Source organism: Lepisma saccharinum, chromosome 20 (assembly GCF_977018435.1).
Source record: "Lepisma saccharinum chromosome 20, izLepSacc3.1, whole genome shotgun sequence".
Classification (NCBI taxonomy): Eukaryota; Metazoa; Arthropoda; class Insecta; order Zygentoma; family Lepismatidae; genus Lepisma; species Lepisma saccharinum.
This window is the reverse complement of record NC_139248.1, coordinates 44331763-44347132: the sequence shown is the minus strand read 5'-3', so window position 1 is coordinate 44347132 and position 15370 is coordinate 44331763. Positions and strand designations below refer to the sequence as shown.

At 38.1% G+C, this 15370-nt stretch overlaps 1 protein-coding gene across 2 annotated transcripts in view; it reads left to right on the top strand.

Annotated features, from left to right (window-relative positions):
• The window catches only part of LOC146003259 (RUN and FYVE domain-containing protein 2), a 134317-nt gene that overhangs the window by 107027 nt on the left and 11920 nt on the right, over positions 1–15370 (top strand). For both annotated transcript variants that reach the window (XM_083141444.1, XM_083141443.1), the window contains exon 11: positions 4396–4620. In XM_083141444.1, the coding sequence (XP_082997570.1) occupies positions 4396–4620 (225 nt within the window). The remainder of the gene's footprint in view (positions 1–4395; positions 4621–15370) is intronic.

The window sequence follows — 15370 nt, the reverse complement described above, 5'->3', positions numbered from 1 at the left end:
ACTGAATTCCAATCAGAGACCTCTCAACAAATTCAAACAACTAAGTTATTGCTTGAACAATTAGTTAATCTAGTATTTTACCACTACAAATAATGGTGATTTGTATGTCATTGTGTTTATGGGACGGAATTGCAAGATAGTATTGTAATATTAGAAAAAATAGCAAAGTGCTCCTCTGTTCTTTGCACTATGCCATGAAGGCATATAGCCAGTGGCATGCCCAAGGGGTGGGGGGGGTTGGTGAGGGTTATAACCCCCCCCCCTTTGGCCCAGTATTCCTTAAAAAAAGAACGTCAAAGGTAGGAAAAGATGGCGAAATGTGGGCTGACTACCAGAAAAAGTGTATATAACCCCTCCCTTTCGAAAATCCTGGGCACGCCACTGCATATAGCGGTTGTGGAGTTAGGGCCCCATACTTACTTGATCATGGCCGAAGGTGGGGGTGATGTGATCAGCACCATGCCCCTGGCTGCCTTTATCCCCAGAGTTTCCTGCAGGTCCCAACTTTACACGACACTGGGTTGGTGCCTCAGCCGCTTGAACAGGTGGAAAAAATCCTGGTTCTTCCCCGTTGGGGATCAAACCTGGGTCTCTCGCTTGGTAGTGAGGTGCCCTAACGACTGAGCTACCACAGAGTAATGATTATGCTACCTTTGCACGGTCAAAATACCGCAGCTTGAATTGTTATTAGAAAATAAGAAATCTCACAAACATTAACAAACTCTACTAACACTGTATAGTAAGTGAAGAAATCACATGCTGATTATGCATGTACACACTACTTTGTCTGCAACACAGGCGGTAGGTAGGTGTAGTTGATGTAACATTATTGACAAGATTTATTGTATTTGTTTGGATTCCACATGCAGCACTGGTTTTCTCATTTTATATTCATTAAATGTACATTCCAAACCCTTGCGAGATTAAGAACCACTGATTTAGACTGGGCAAATCTAAGTTGTCTCCTTAAATCTCCCTCTCTGGGAAATTGATCCATTTACCTAATTATAAATCTTACAGTGTAAGAAGCATTGCCATCTGCAAAGTGCATGTTCATGAGGCAGGGCTATGTGCAGTGTCTGAATGATAAATTTTAATTGACCTTGGAATAAAATCCCAAATTCACCGAGCAAAACTTCATGTTGACCTCCATCTAACTGTGGCTGAAATAGTTGCAGTTGCCGGATAATTGTTTGATGTAACTGCTTTCTCACTGAAGAACAGACCAATCACGTGGTCATATGGTAGAGCAAGACACACAGTTTTAGACCTTGGGGCAATCTTGTCACATTTTGCCAAACAACATGAGAAATCTGGAAATCCCATGTTCTGCATTTGTATCAATTGACCATATCAGATACAAAGCAAGTTGCCTCATCACTGCATGCAAAACCTGCAACAAAATGTCCCATATTCAGCAATCCTGGTCAGAACATTTGTAACAAATTCCACGTGCCTTCTGTATGCATAAGCCATCGTAATTTGGGCTCCTGCTATGGGACACGCACAAGTTCGAGTGTCCTGGGGGAAGTGTATGGGACAGGTGGCCACCACCATTGTGAGGAAATTGGGGAGCTACGAATGAGTAACGTAACCTGGCCACAGAAAACCTGCAACAACAACTGGAGTGTCATCACGCTGACCACACGTCACCCCATAACCCGTCACTGGTTGGATTATCTCCCACCTCGGCAGTCGGTAGGTAGGCTCTGGTTCAACCATTATTTTCAATACGTACACACTGCCAGTTTTGATATTCTCAGTTCTAGATTAGCGTGCCAAGTAGATTTCACAATTATGGAAATCACTTCTGTACATGGACATTATTTTCCTGTAGTTTACGGTTATTACAAGCATAAGAAAACAGTTTTTCTTTGTGACGTTTCAGGAGAACACACTCTCCTTTCATCAGACATTTTGACTGAAGATACTTATGCTTATAATAACCGTAAACTACAGGAAAATAATTCTATAATGCAAGCAATGTGTACATACAAGAAAAACTAGTACATGGACATCCACAGGATTTTTTCCAGGAAGGAGCAAGCAAGGTATTTTTTTCCAGGGGGGCAAAGGAGGCACATTTCCTCCATAATAGTATTTGCCCATCAAAAAACATTGCTTCAGTTTGAAGTTATCATTAGGGAACGGAACTTTATTGCTAAAAAACTCAGAAATATTTATTTTTTATGTGTCATAAATGTTGAAAATATGTGATAAAAACAGGAAAATATGTGACAAAAATAAAAACATTTGGTAACAAAAACAAAATATAACATGCATTTTAAACACCTGAAATTAGTTTCTAAATGATTACCTCTTAGCGAGCTATTTTTTGGAAGAGTTGCAGTGGATCACCATAGTTCTTTCCAAATTCTCCATTGTAAATCTGTGACGATTATCTCTAAAAAGCATCTTATATTGTGAGAAAGATGGCTCCACGTCACAAGAAACAATTCTTGCATATTTGAAGCACGAAATGTCACTAACGCTGAAGTTTTCCAAAGCTTCCTCTTCCTCTACTTCACCTCCTTCCAAAACACATGCAATTTGGCACAATGTTTGAAAACCTTGGTTTTTCCCCAAAAATTCTGTACATTTAGACATTTAGATCCAGTGAGTTCTTTCAGTTTCGTTTCTACTATACGGACTTCCACAATGGAAGCTGCCAAAGTGTTCGCGGACGATTCAAGCTTTCATATGGAATTAGAGAGAATGGACAGGTTTGTTGAGACGTATGCCAATTCGACTTTTAAGGAGGGCTCCATCAACAGTTCTTGCAGAATTCTTCTTTGTCGAGATCATTTACAACAGATACAATTTTTTTCAAAGTTCTGGGCATAACATCTGCATCGCGTAACATCTGCATCGTGTAGGGGGAAGGGGAACCTCAGGACATTTTTGTTTAAAAATGTCTATTCTTCTAGGCGACTTGATAAACTTTCTTCCCATTTGAAACCAGTTTATCGACATTGGGATAAAGAGCTCTTATCTTTTCACATATTCTATGCAACGCATGCGCCACACATGTAACGTGCACCATTTTGGGGTAGCTAACGGCAAGACCACTGCATGTAAGCTGCAGCATCTGTCAAGAGAAGAACATTGTCAAATTTTATGTCTTCTGGCCACAATAGCTGCATTGCTTCATTAAAAAGCCTTGCTATCGTTACGTGTAGCCAGCCCCAGCTACTTACAGCTATTTTCTCCCGATAGGATCGTAGGCGAGGTGCCAGAAGTCTGCCAGCGAGCGTTTTCAAAGACAAAACAAACCTAGCACTCTCGATATGAAAGAGGTGCGGAGAATAAACATTTTTCCTTGGAGGATTTCGAGGTAGATGAAGTCAACGAGCGATTTTATGTATTTAAAATGAAAATTCGCAAAATATGTATTTACATACGGAAAACTGGAAAATATGTGTTTTTATGTAAAATAAAATTTGCTGTGTTGACATATAAGGCTATGATAAGAATTTTGGCAAAAATGAGGGTCTCTATCTTATCGCAGAAAAAACATTTATTTACCTAAAGTTCCTTTCCCTAGTTATCATACTCCTGCAATGTCCTTGCCATAATTAACATATATTATTGTGACTGAGGTAAAATTATATGTGTGAAATATGTACATTCTGGTTGACTCATTTTCCAGGGGGCATACCCTCACTCCCCTTCCAGACGTCCATGCATTTTGTATAATTTCCACTGTTACGTCTAAAATACTTGGCTACTTGCTCCCAGAAGAATATTTGTGGGATTTTGCTAATACTTGAATGATATATATTTTTTTAATAGACAACAATTATCTGGTGAATAATGTATGGACACACTGTTTTTTTGAAGCATCCTGCTCTTAAAGCATAACAGCAATTGTGTGATATTTCTAAACTACAACTAAACTCCCTGGTTCAACAGCCCTCTAAAAGACGGGGTCTGCTAAGCAACCTTTTCATTGGTGTTTTTCCATCACCCCTGTTTTCTGGCTTTTGAGACCAGAGACTGCTGCACTTCTTCTTTTCAAGTAGCTCATTGATTGTCTTCATGATGTTCGATCAATACTGAAATTTTGCGGGCTCCCTCCTGGAATTGAACCCAGGATCGATTGCACCAAAGACAGGACTGCTAACCATTTGGCTACGCAGGAACCCTGTGTGATATTTCTGGCAATAATAAATTGTACAAAATAACTTTAAAGTACGTTATTAGGTTCAATTTGTACAAGTTGTACTTGGTTTGATAACTCTGTGATAGAGCATTGTAAGATTAACATTTTAGTTAATTGTGTAATAATCATATAATGATTCAAAAGTTGCCATTTTTTTTTATTTTAATCAAGGACTTTTCAATAAATCTGCATAATATTTTTTTTTAAATTAATGTAAATTTTTCTTTTTGTAGAGGTATGACCAACTTCATAGTGAGTACAAACAACTGAAAGATCAGTGCAGTGAGCATGAACAGACGCTTGAAGAACTTGGAACGCAACTGAGTGTTTCCAAACTCCAGGTTGCTGACCTCATAGAAGAAGCATGTCGGTCAAGGGAGGATGGGCAGTGGACATCAGACAAGGATGCAACCCACTGCAAAGGCTGTAACAAAGAATTTAATGTTACGAGGAGAAAGGTAAGTTATCGTGCTAAGTTAAGCTGAAAGTTATGTGAACATTTAGAATGCATAAAATAATTTATTGACGAATAGATTCTCTCGGGCTATCAGCCAGGTGTGTTCTGGAAAGAATTGCAAGCAAGCAAGTGTGTTTGATGAGAGTTACAGAGGACTGGACAGTGAATATTGCTGCAGGATAACGTGCCTTCAGACTTCTTTCTGTTTCCTTGCCTGAAGAGCATCATGAAAGGTGCACCTTTTGCAGTTATGGTGACAATCCAAAAACGTGTGACAGTGGTTCTGCGATTGATGCCTGAAGAGGCCTTTGCTGGCAGTTTCCAGAAGCTTTATGGACATTGCCAAAAGTGTGTTGTGGCGGATGGCGATTATTTTGAAGGTCAAAAAAGATAATTTGTTTGTATCATTTATTTTCTGATAAAATTCATTCAACTTTTTAGACACAGAGCAGGCACATAGCCAGGGGAAGGGCTAAGGGGGCTGAAGCCACTCCCCTTCGAAATCCAACCAATATCTAATTTAAATAGTGTATAGTGGTAAAAAATTTAACTCCTTAGCAGGATTAAATATTTTTTGTAAGAAGTTGTAATACACTGACAAATTTATCTTCAGGGCTTCTACCCCTAACTCTTTCACCTTTAGATGGTGGCTGCTGATAAGGGATGAGCATCCTCCAAAATAAAATCCTGGCTTCAGGCCTGACACAGGGTGTTGCTGAAATCTATTCTATGGTCTTCTTTGGTTGAATGTTACACTAGTCCACTTCTCTGGATGAAAATTCTTAATTTAACTTTGGTGTTCGCAGCAGCACTCTTCAGGCTCCTGATCTTCAGTGGTGGGTTGTGAATAGTTTGTACACTTCGCAACATCTTATTTGACCGCCCTGAAAAATTTCAAAGTCCGGAATTCGTAAATTTGGCAGCATAGCGCTTCAGAGCCAACTAAGAGTAGCCAACTTTGCAACATTTCTTCTTCCTGAATGAAAACACTCGTGATATTTTTTTCATTCTTTCACATTCCATAAAGTAAAGATACTCTAAAGCAGTAATAAAATATATGAGTAGACAAAAAAATGTTAAGTAGAAATACGAATGTTGAAAATATTTCAAGATAGAAAAATGTATGTGCATTGTGAAACACTGAACAGATTCTCATCCACCTGGAAAGAATTGCCGTCACATTTGAATGCAAGAAGGCAAATTTATGAAATCAACCAATTCACATCCTTTCAGAGTGAGCCTTCTATGATACTGTAGTCGGCCAGCATCCGAAAATACAGTTCTGCTTCGCGTACACCAGAGTGTAATTGCATTTAATATTGTGACTAATTTTACTTTAAAACTACAGATTAAAGTGATAATAGTGTCCAGAAAAAGAACCTCAAAGTAGATCTTCACACAAAGTATTTTAATCCATTGCCAAACATTTCAGTTAAGAATAATATTATGCTTTTCCATTGACCGGATTTTCGATTCGTGGTGAATTTGCTAAAAGGACCATGTCAAGAAATCTAAATATGTAAGTTTTACTAGTAAATGCATTTAAAATGCACGAAACAACAGGGGAGGAGAAAATAAACCTCAAAAATAAGTAAAAATGCAACAAAAACTGTTAAAAATACTGACAAATAAACTAAAAGCCAAAAAAGGCCGAAAAATGTAAAATAGAAAGTTTTTTCCGGCTCTAACTGAAGGGAAACGGACATGATAGGTTTAGCATTGTTTTTAAGGGTCAGAAAAAAAGTTGATTTTTCATCAACTTCCGGACCCTAATTAGTAATTATGACCATTGAAAAGTTGGAGGTAGCTTACTTAAAATTCTCTTGCTGAGGGATCGTATCGTCCCATATCTCCACTTTATAATACAGAAAAAAATCAAGTTCATATTTCGAAAATGACTTGGAGTTTTCCACCACGAAAATATGTTTTTCATAGTTTGAAGTTCGTTAGTATTATCTTTCAAGGTTTCCATTGTTATAATTTCAAACATATTTTATATTTCATACGTTGAATATCCATTTCCTCTCTCTTTTCATACAGTCTTTGTAAAAAAGCTGAAGTTTCTTGTCACACGGGGTCTGGTTCAAATGACTCATTTTCGCTTGCTTGATTCTTACGAGGGAGGTCGTAGGTTTCGATTCTCCACCTAGGCAGGATTTTTTTCAGGACTATATCGTTGGGTGTGAGACCTACTATAACGGCTGGGGATACGTCGGGCTGACCCCCCGACTATTCCAATACTGGTTGAAGATCTCCACGCTTAGAGGTGACGAAGGAAAGCGTGGGAGGGAGACCGGAAGTCGGTAGGTATGCCTAGGCCCTTCATGGGCTGTTGCGCAACGGATTATTTATTTATTATATCGTTGAGTGTAAAGTTTGTCCACCGTGCTAAGAAGTTAACATTGGTCTCTGTATTTCACGAGAGGAAAGGAAATAATAAGAGAGAGTTATTTCCATGATAGGAGGAAGTCACATGCCACGTGGAATGCACAGAATCAAGTTACATAGAACTAAGTCTGTAATGGTGGTTTCGAATATTGCAAAGTTAGTGCGGAAAGTTTGTTATATCTGATACTCGTACTTTCTGTTCAAAGAAGACAAACATTTTAGATACAAAGCAGTGAGGAATTAACGATCATTATGAGGTTTTGAATTTTTTGTTTGTCACTCACTATGTAAATACTTATTAGTAGTTTCTTATCGAATCGGCCTTCGTCGCAATAACAATTTACTTATGTTAATTAGCTATTAGCTATTAGTTTTAGACGCATGGTAAGATGGTGGTGAGGGGATTGACAACAGTCATTACGAAGGAACGGACATAAAATTACCAATCTTAGCAATGTGAACTCATTAAACGCTCTGCTTCGTTACAGTACTGCACTACATCACTACTTAACATAACTGTGTATCTTTTTTTAGTATATCGAAATCAAATAATCAATATTTTAGGTGTCAGTGAAGAACAAACAATACATAACTTAAATAACATTACATTGTGCATCCTGAATACATATATGTGATTTGTGAATTAATCATGATGTGTGTGTTAACACAACATATGAACAATAACTAAAAAGAAAAGTTTTAACTTTAAATCCTGGAAATCTCCAACTTCTAAGGGGAAATATGCCCAGAAGGGACGTCCCTCAAGTGTGCATTGGATTCATTTTTCAAATATTCTAATATCAACGGTATCTGTTCAGCAAACAAAAAAATGAAAAAAAGAGGAGAGGGTGGGATTTGAACCCGCGACTTTTCACGCTTGACGAAAAGTAAGGATAGCAGCGCCTAAACCAACTGCTCTACGTTAACTTAATGGCGAGATAACCTTAAAAACATCTTGACGTTTATGAAGACTCCCACCTTCCTGTGTTCAGGGTGGAGACAGACCTGGAAAACCGGGAAAAGTCAGGGAATTTGAGGTGTCAAAAATAGTCGGGGAAATGTCAGGGAATTTCATCTTCATTGACTTTTTTTAAATTTAATTTAAAGATATTGTTATGGAACTCTGCACGGGAACAGAAAATTGTTATAACTCGGGCACTATGGGAGCAATCTACTTCAGATAAGTTTTGTTTTGCAGCTAAGATATCAGCGCATGCAACCGTGTACAATTCAGAACGCCGGACCGAGGAAGGGGGTTTGGGAGGCGCGACTCCCGAATTTTAATAGAAAAAACAAAAATCTGAAGTTTGCCCCCTCTTCTCCCACTATTTTTGGGAGAAGGCGCGAAATTTAGTATTATTTTCAAAGAATGGACATTTCTCAAGAGAATGAAACATGTTTCATGTTCTTTGTTGCCATACAAGTTGAATAATAAGCCAAAATGTGATTAATTTTTTTTTATGAAAAATATGTAATTTGCATTTTTGGAGGAAAATTATTATAACTCTGGCACTATGGGAGCAATCTACTTCGGATAAGTTTTGTTTTGCAGCTAAAACATCATAGCATGCAACCGTGTACAATTCAGAACGCCGGACCGAGGATGGGGGTTTGGGGGGCGCGACCCCCGAATTTCAATAGAAAAAAAAACAAAAATTTTAAGTTTGCCCCCTCTTCTCCCATTATTTTGGGTAGAAGGCGCGAAATTTAGTATTCTTTTCAAAGGATGGACATTTCTCAAGAGAATGAAACATGTTTCATGTTCTTGGGTGCCATACAAGTAGAATAATAAGTCAAAATGTGATTTTTTATTTTTACGAAAAATATGTAACTTGCATTTTTGGAAGAAAATTGTTATAATTCGGGCACTATGGGAGCAATCTACTTCAGATAAGTTTTGTTTTTCAGATAAAACATCATAGCATGCAACCGTGTACAATTCAGAACGCCGGACCGAGAAAGGGGGGCTGGGGGCACGACCTCCGAATTGCAATGGAAAAAACAAAAATTTGGAGTTTGCCCCTACTTCCCCTGCTATTTTGGGGAGATGGCGCGAAATTTAGTATTCTTTTCAAAGAATGGACATTTCTCGAGAGCACGTAAAATGTTTCATGTTCTTGAGTGCCATACAAGTTGAATAATAAGCCAAAATGTGATGTTTTTTTTACGAAATATATGTAATTTGAATTTTTAGAGGTAAATAGTTATAACTCGGGCACTACTTCAGATAAGTTTTGTTTTTCAGATAGAACATCACAGCATACAACCGTGTACAATTCAGAACGCCGGACCAAGGAAGGGGGTTTGGGGGAGTCCGACCCCCGAATTTCAATGAAAAAAAACAAAAATCTGAAGTTTGCCCCCTCTTCTCCCGCTATTTTGGGGATAAGGTGTAAACCTTAGTATTCTCTTCAAAGAATGGACGTGTCCAAAGAGAATGAAACATGTTTCATGTTCCTGGGTGCCATACAAGTTGAATAATGAGCCAAAATGTGAAAGTCTGTTCGGAAATGTGGCATGGATATGTTGCAGAGAAGGGGGAGGTTGGTCATCAATATGAATTTCCCAGGCTTGCTCTAGACCTGTGTCAGACTTTCCACCCAAACTTAAGTGTTTGAAGGTCCAAAAAACACATTCATTTCGTAATCAGCACCATGATACCATATGGTATCATCGGGCGAGTACGCCTTACACGGTATCATCGGGGGAGTAAATGTTAAGCCTCTAAATATTACGTGGAAAATGCATTGAATTATATTTTTTTTCTTGTCCGTATGGGAGTAGTAAGAGGACTTGTCAACAGATGGAGGGGATAAGAGCAGGTGGCGCCGTCCGATAGTTGTCGGACGTCGTAGTAAGGCATTTTGTTGGGCAAACTGAAGGAACATGGAAACAAATAGGTTCCATTGATACATACGATTTTTGTCGAATATCGCCACCCGACAAAGTATCTCACTACAACATGCGATAGAAATTGCATGGACTGCAACATCCAACAAAAATCGAATGCATAAACAAGAAGAGCTTTAGACTGCAAATATGCTACTGGAATTTTATTACTCTTCTGGCTCACTTCACCTTATTTAATGTAGCAGTGCTTACGAAGGTTTTCTTTCATCGTCCTGACGTATTACTGGTTTTGCACAAGTTAACATACGTTTACAATGACATTGCACTATTCTTAGATATCAAGAAGAATCCAACCAAATGGAATATATATTGAATACTATCACGAAAAAGTGAAACATAAATCTGCATTAGTGAACATTATAAAAATTGGCAAGTGCATGCTCCCAACCTCAAATTTACTGCAACACTGTAAATTCCTGTCTGTTTAAACTCATGAGAGATGGTCATTAATCTCTCACTGAGTAAGGTTAATGTCCAATATTATGAAATAAAATACTAATAATAGATACGTAAATATTTGAATATCATATTTACTCGAATCATTCAATCATAAAAGCAAATCACTTTCTTCAAGAATTGACTTTTCTCTGCCAGCCCTGCTAAATTTTCACTTTCCATCTACTGATTTATACGAGGGGTGGCCAGAAAGTAATTTCCAATTAGTAGGGACATTGATTTTTCGCAAACGCGAAAACTGTGAAAAATGGTAATTGCTGCGAAGTTATGTTTAGGAATGTGCAGTGATGATGTCTGGACACATTTTTCGCCCGTTCGAAATAATGTGAATTTGGCATAAAATGTGAATTGTTGGCGTTTTTAGTGATTTTTTTTAAAGAAATGTCCTAAAGCAACGAAAAATTCCATGAAATCCAACATTCTTGTCTTTTGTAGGCCATGTTTGTGTACGTAGAACATGCAAGGTTTCCAACATTTTACTCAAGAGTAAACTATAGAGTTATACGTACATGGAATAATTCCGACAGCCACATTAAATCATGTATTTCCCACGATTTTTTCAACTTAACAAGTGAAAAAAAGATAATGCCAATTTTTGGTGCCATAATACACTATCTGGCCATTCGTCACCGGACACCCCATCAGGTGGCATCATGGTGTGGTCGTGCTTCTCCTGGTATGGTCTTGGTCTTCTTGTGTTAGTGCGTGGAAACATGAATGCAGATGCATACCAAACGATCCTGGACAATTCTGCGCTACCGACATTGTGGGCACAATTCGGTAGTGGTTCTTATCTGTTTCGGCACGACAATGCCCCATGTCATATGACAGGTGTGATCAACACGTGGTTCGAGGATATGGGTGTGCAAAAACTTGATTGGCCCGCCCAAAGTCCTGATCTCAACCCGATTGAGCATCTTTGGGACGAGTTGGAGCGCCGGTTGAGAGCCAGGCCACACCGCCCAAAAAACACTAAAGAGTTGTTCGCCGCTTTGCAAGAGGAATGGAGCAGGATTCCCGTCGAAACCTATCGCAATTTGGTGGACAGTCTTCCTCAGAGGGTTGCGGCTGTACTTGCTGCGAAAGGTGGCCCCACACGATACTGACGGATGCCTGAAACCGGATTAAAGTACTCGTTCCAGGTGTCCGGTAACGAATGGCCAGATAGTGTATATCGGTGTCTGTCACGTGAGATTGATTGATTTTAATTTTTTGGGTGCGTCGCCACTTATGGTCATTATGCACCCTTCAGTATATACGGGGAAAATTCCATTATCTAAAATCCTTACCTTAAAATTAAAAAAGGGGTATGGAAAATAACTTTCCTGAAATAACTTTGAAGATATCAAACTCTCATGAAGAGGCGTAAGCCATTTGACTTACTTTGAAACAGTAGTTTAAAAACACCATGAAGGTATAATTTCAGATATTTGCCAGAAAATGTGCTAAAATGAAAACGTGAATTTTGGGGGAAATAACACCGTGTAGTAAAAAATAAAAAATAAGAAAATACACCAATTTTTAAAAAAATAACAAAATATCAAGGTCCTTACCAATTAGGCATAAATAAAACAAGAATATCGGTTGTACTTTATTACATTAGTAACAGTGAGTCCTAACCTAATTTTCGGCATAATCACCACCGTTGTTCTGGCATTTGTCGTAGCATGGCACTAAATTTTGTATGCCCATGGCATATGTGTCTGACAGCAAAGACTGGAACTATTTCTACCGCAGTGTAGCTGTCAAATCCTTGCCTGCCAGAAACCTCTTCAGTTAAACAAGGAGATGAAAGTCGGTACATTAAAGGCCAGGGCTGTACAGGGAGTTGTCCAAGATCTCTCGTCCGAAGTGATGCAAAGTACCCGTGTGTACTCAGCTGTATGGGGTTGTGCACATTTGATTGGCCTTCCGTGAATTGTCTGCACCATCGTCTGACCTTACTATCACTCACGACGTCCGGTCTGCACACCTGACACGATTGCTGGTGGCTCTGTGCCAAATTCTGAGCGTGCAATGTAGGCTACATCGCAGTCTGTGGGAGACTGTATGAGAGCTGCAATCTTTAACCTAGAACTGTCCTAAAACGGCTGCATTGCAACTGTACCAGATGTGTAGCTCTCCGACCACTAGTGCTGCGTATAGGCACCTTTGGAGGAGCTTTTTTCAGGATGCCCCTCGTATATGAACTTTCAGAAACTTTTATTATTAGAGTGTTCCTGTTTTAATGTGTGGTTAGCTAAATCAGGTACCTATAGAATGCAATTCTATAAATTCCTTGTTCAATTTCTAATACCTACATACCCTTTTCGTCAGTATTAATGGTATAACTGCATATTGTCAGTTTCACACACTTTATTTTGTTAGATTCAGTTGTTTCACTTATATGCAAGAGTTAAGTTGTTTGCTTTACAGGGAAGAGAGAAGTAGCTTTATGCATTGAAAAATGAGTCCGCACTCATGGTTCTTGCAAGCAGAGGGTTCCAAACCTCAGTGGAAATATCAACTTATAATACGGAGAATGTATAGCTAAGGAGACTGATAAATTACAAATTGTATTTCTTAATCAATCACTCTTCACTCTTATCTCATTTAGTCGTAACTTTAAAAATAATCAAGTATTTTATTTTAAACTTACTGCATATGAAAAATTCCATAATCATTCCCTAGCTTGTGAATTGTAATGATTTTTCAAATTCACTATTTTGCAGTTTGAATTCAAATCATAGAGAATAGAGAAATTAAGTCAATTTCATAGAAGATAATATTGGTACTTAACAAAACCATACGTGGATCTGTGTGAGTTTATTATTTATATTTGCAAAAAAATCGATTTAGTTAACTTTGTAATTGTCAGGGAAAAATGTAAATTTTGTCCTGGAAAACCTGGAAAAGTCAGGGAATTTCATTTCTGCTTGTTTGTAGCCACCCTGTGTGTTTGAAGCACATTTTCTCGACAAGTCGTGTAAAATATATGTTTTTGAGAACTGTTCGATATTATGCAAGATATTGTAAATAAAATGTCGCATCAACTCCTCACAAACGCATCAACTCCTGCAGGTGGAGAAAAACTCTGTTCAGTGTTTCAAACCCCCCAAATTTCAAGTCGAGCAAGCAGAATCGTAAATATCCTTCAAGGTTCTTTTTCCAATTTATTATTTCTGTTTGATTGTGTATTATAATAGCGGTTTATAGTTTCTAAGTTCATGGAAAGTGTTAAATTGAAAACCTATCACCGCAGCATTTTTCGTCTAGTGGATGAACCTACTCAAAGTTGGCTACTCTCACCTGGAGCTGAAGTGCAATGTTGCTAAGTTTACGATTTCGGGACTTAGAATTCTTTCGAGGCGGTCAAATAAGATGTTGCGAAGTGTACACTGTGTTTTGGAAGAATGTGACTTATAATTCTGAAAACATTACTGATGTATTGTAAGATGGCTATCTTTTGGTTCTGTGCTTTGCCCAGGTTTCCTAAAGTGTCTGGATTTCCTGTTGTGTGCAGGTTTTTTGCTTTGCTGGTCTTCGTGGACACTACTCGATTTAATGTTTTGTTGATGATGTGTTGTGAGTATGTGTTCTGTCTGAAAGTCATGCGAAGATGCTATATTTCTCCTGGTTGATTCGCCATGTCACTGATGGAGATGTCTGGAATCCTTTCCAGATCTCGCCTTGCCGATAGCCATCATTCATCGCCAAGAAAGTGTCAGCACTTATTTTAAAATAATTTATTTGAAAGTAGAGCCAACCAATCTTTGTTCAATTTACAATTAATGGCAGCAAGCAATGGTGTATACTGGGTTCAAAACCTGGGCTCTCTCTCCATATCATAATGTTCGAATGGACAAAAATTCTTTTGGATTTTGAAGTGCTGTGCCATTGTGATTAAAAATACACACCTTACAAATAATTATGAAAATGTCACTCTATCATTAAAATAGAAACAGTAAGAAAAGGATTTCAAGTATTTCATGGTTATTTATTAAATATAGAGGCCCATATTGTGAAATATTTATGTAGGCCTACGTGCGAGAATAAAATTTATGATAAAGTTCTTACCTTGTATATTTAATTTGAACAGGAACTCCATTCTTCTCTTGCCGAGCTCCATGGCAAAGTAGTTATTAGCACAGTGTGCTACGATAAGGGTGACCAGAGGTCCTCTTTTATCTGGACATATCCTCCTTTTTAGGTATCTGTCCGGCATCCGGGCGGATTTTTTAGAAATCTGTAAATGTCCTCCTTTTTTTTGGATCGAGTATAGCATCGACCATAGCAAATGTGCTGCATAGAGAACACATAACAATGTTCATTTAAGGCATATCACTTGTGGCACGTTAAGTATTCCAGCAATGCTCACCTAGCATGGGGGAGCTGAACACAATCACTTTCCCAGCTGAGTCATTTGTAGGGTGCGGATTTAAAGGCACTAAAAACCTCTGAAATAGGCACTTAAAAAACACTATAAATTTAGAAAAGGTACGAAAATAGGCACCCTAAAATTTTAAAAGGACATTAAAACAGACAATGAATGTGAACTTACTTCAATTCTCTTTTTACAATGCACAGTTATACTGTATTAGCACTTCAGTTTATACATAAAAGTGGGCTAACAATTAACAAACTATTTATACTCTTTTGATCGAAATTCACGTTTGCGGAGAATCGTCAGTCAGTCATTCTCACAAGAAGAGCTTGTGCTAACGACTGTGCGAATTTAAACAATTGATGAAAAAACCATTTGCACCATTGTAAAAAAAAAATATTTTATACAATGTTCCAATTGAGACCCTCAAATATGTCGAATACCAGATTTCAGTCAGTTCAACATAAACAAAGCCTTCCATCCTTCAATGTAGGGAAAGCCAAAGGAACGTAAGAAAAGCTGAAATATGCAAAAATTGCAGAAGAGCCATTTTTTAGCACGATAAAGCAAAATATATAAAAATGCGTTTTCGAACTAGAAACACCATGAAACGAACTTTAGACATTAAAGCCTA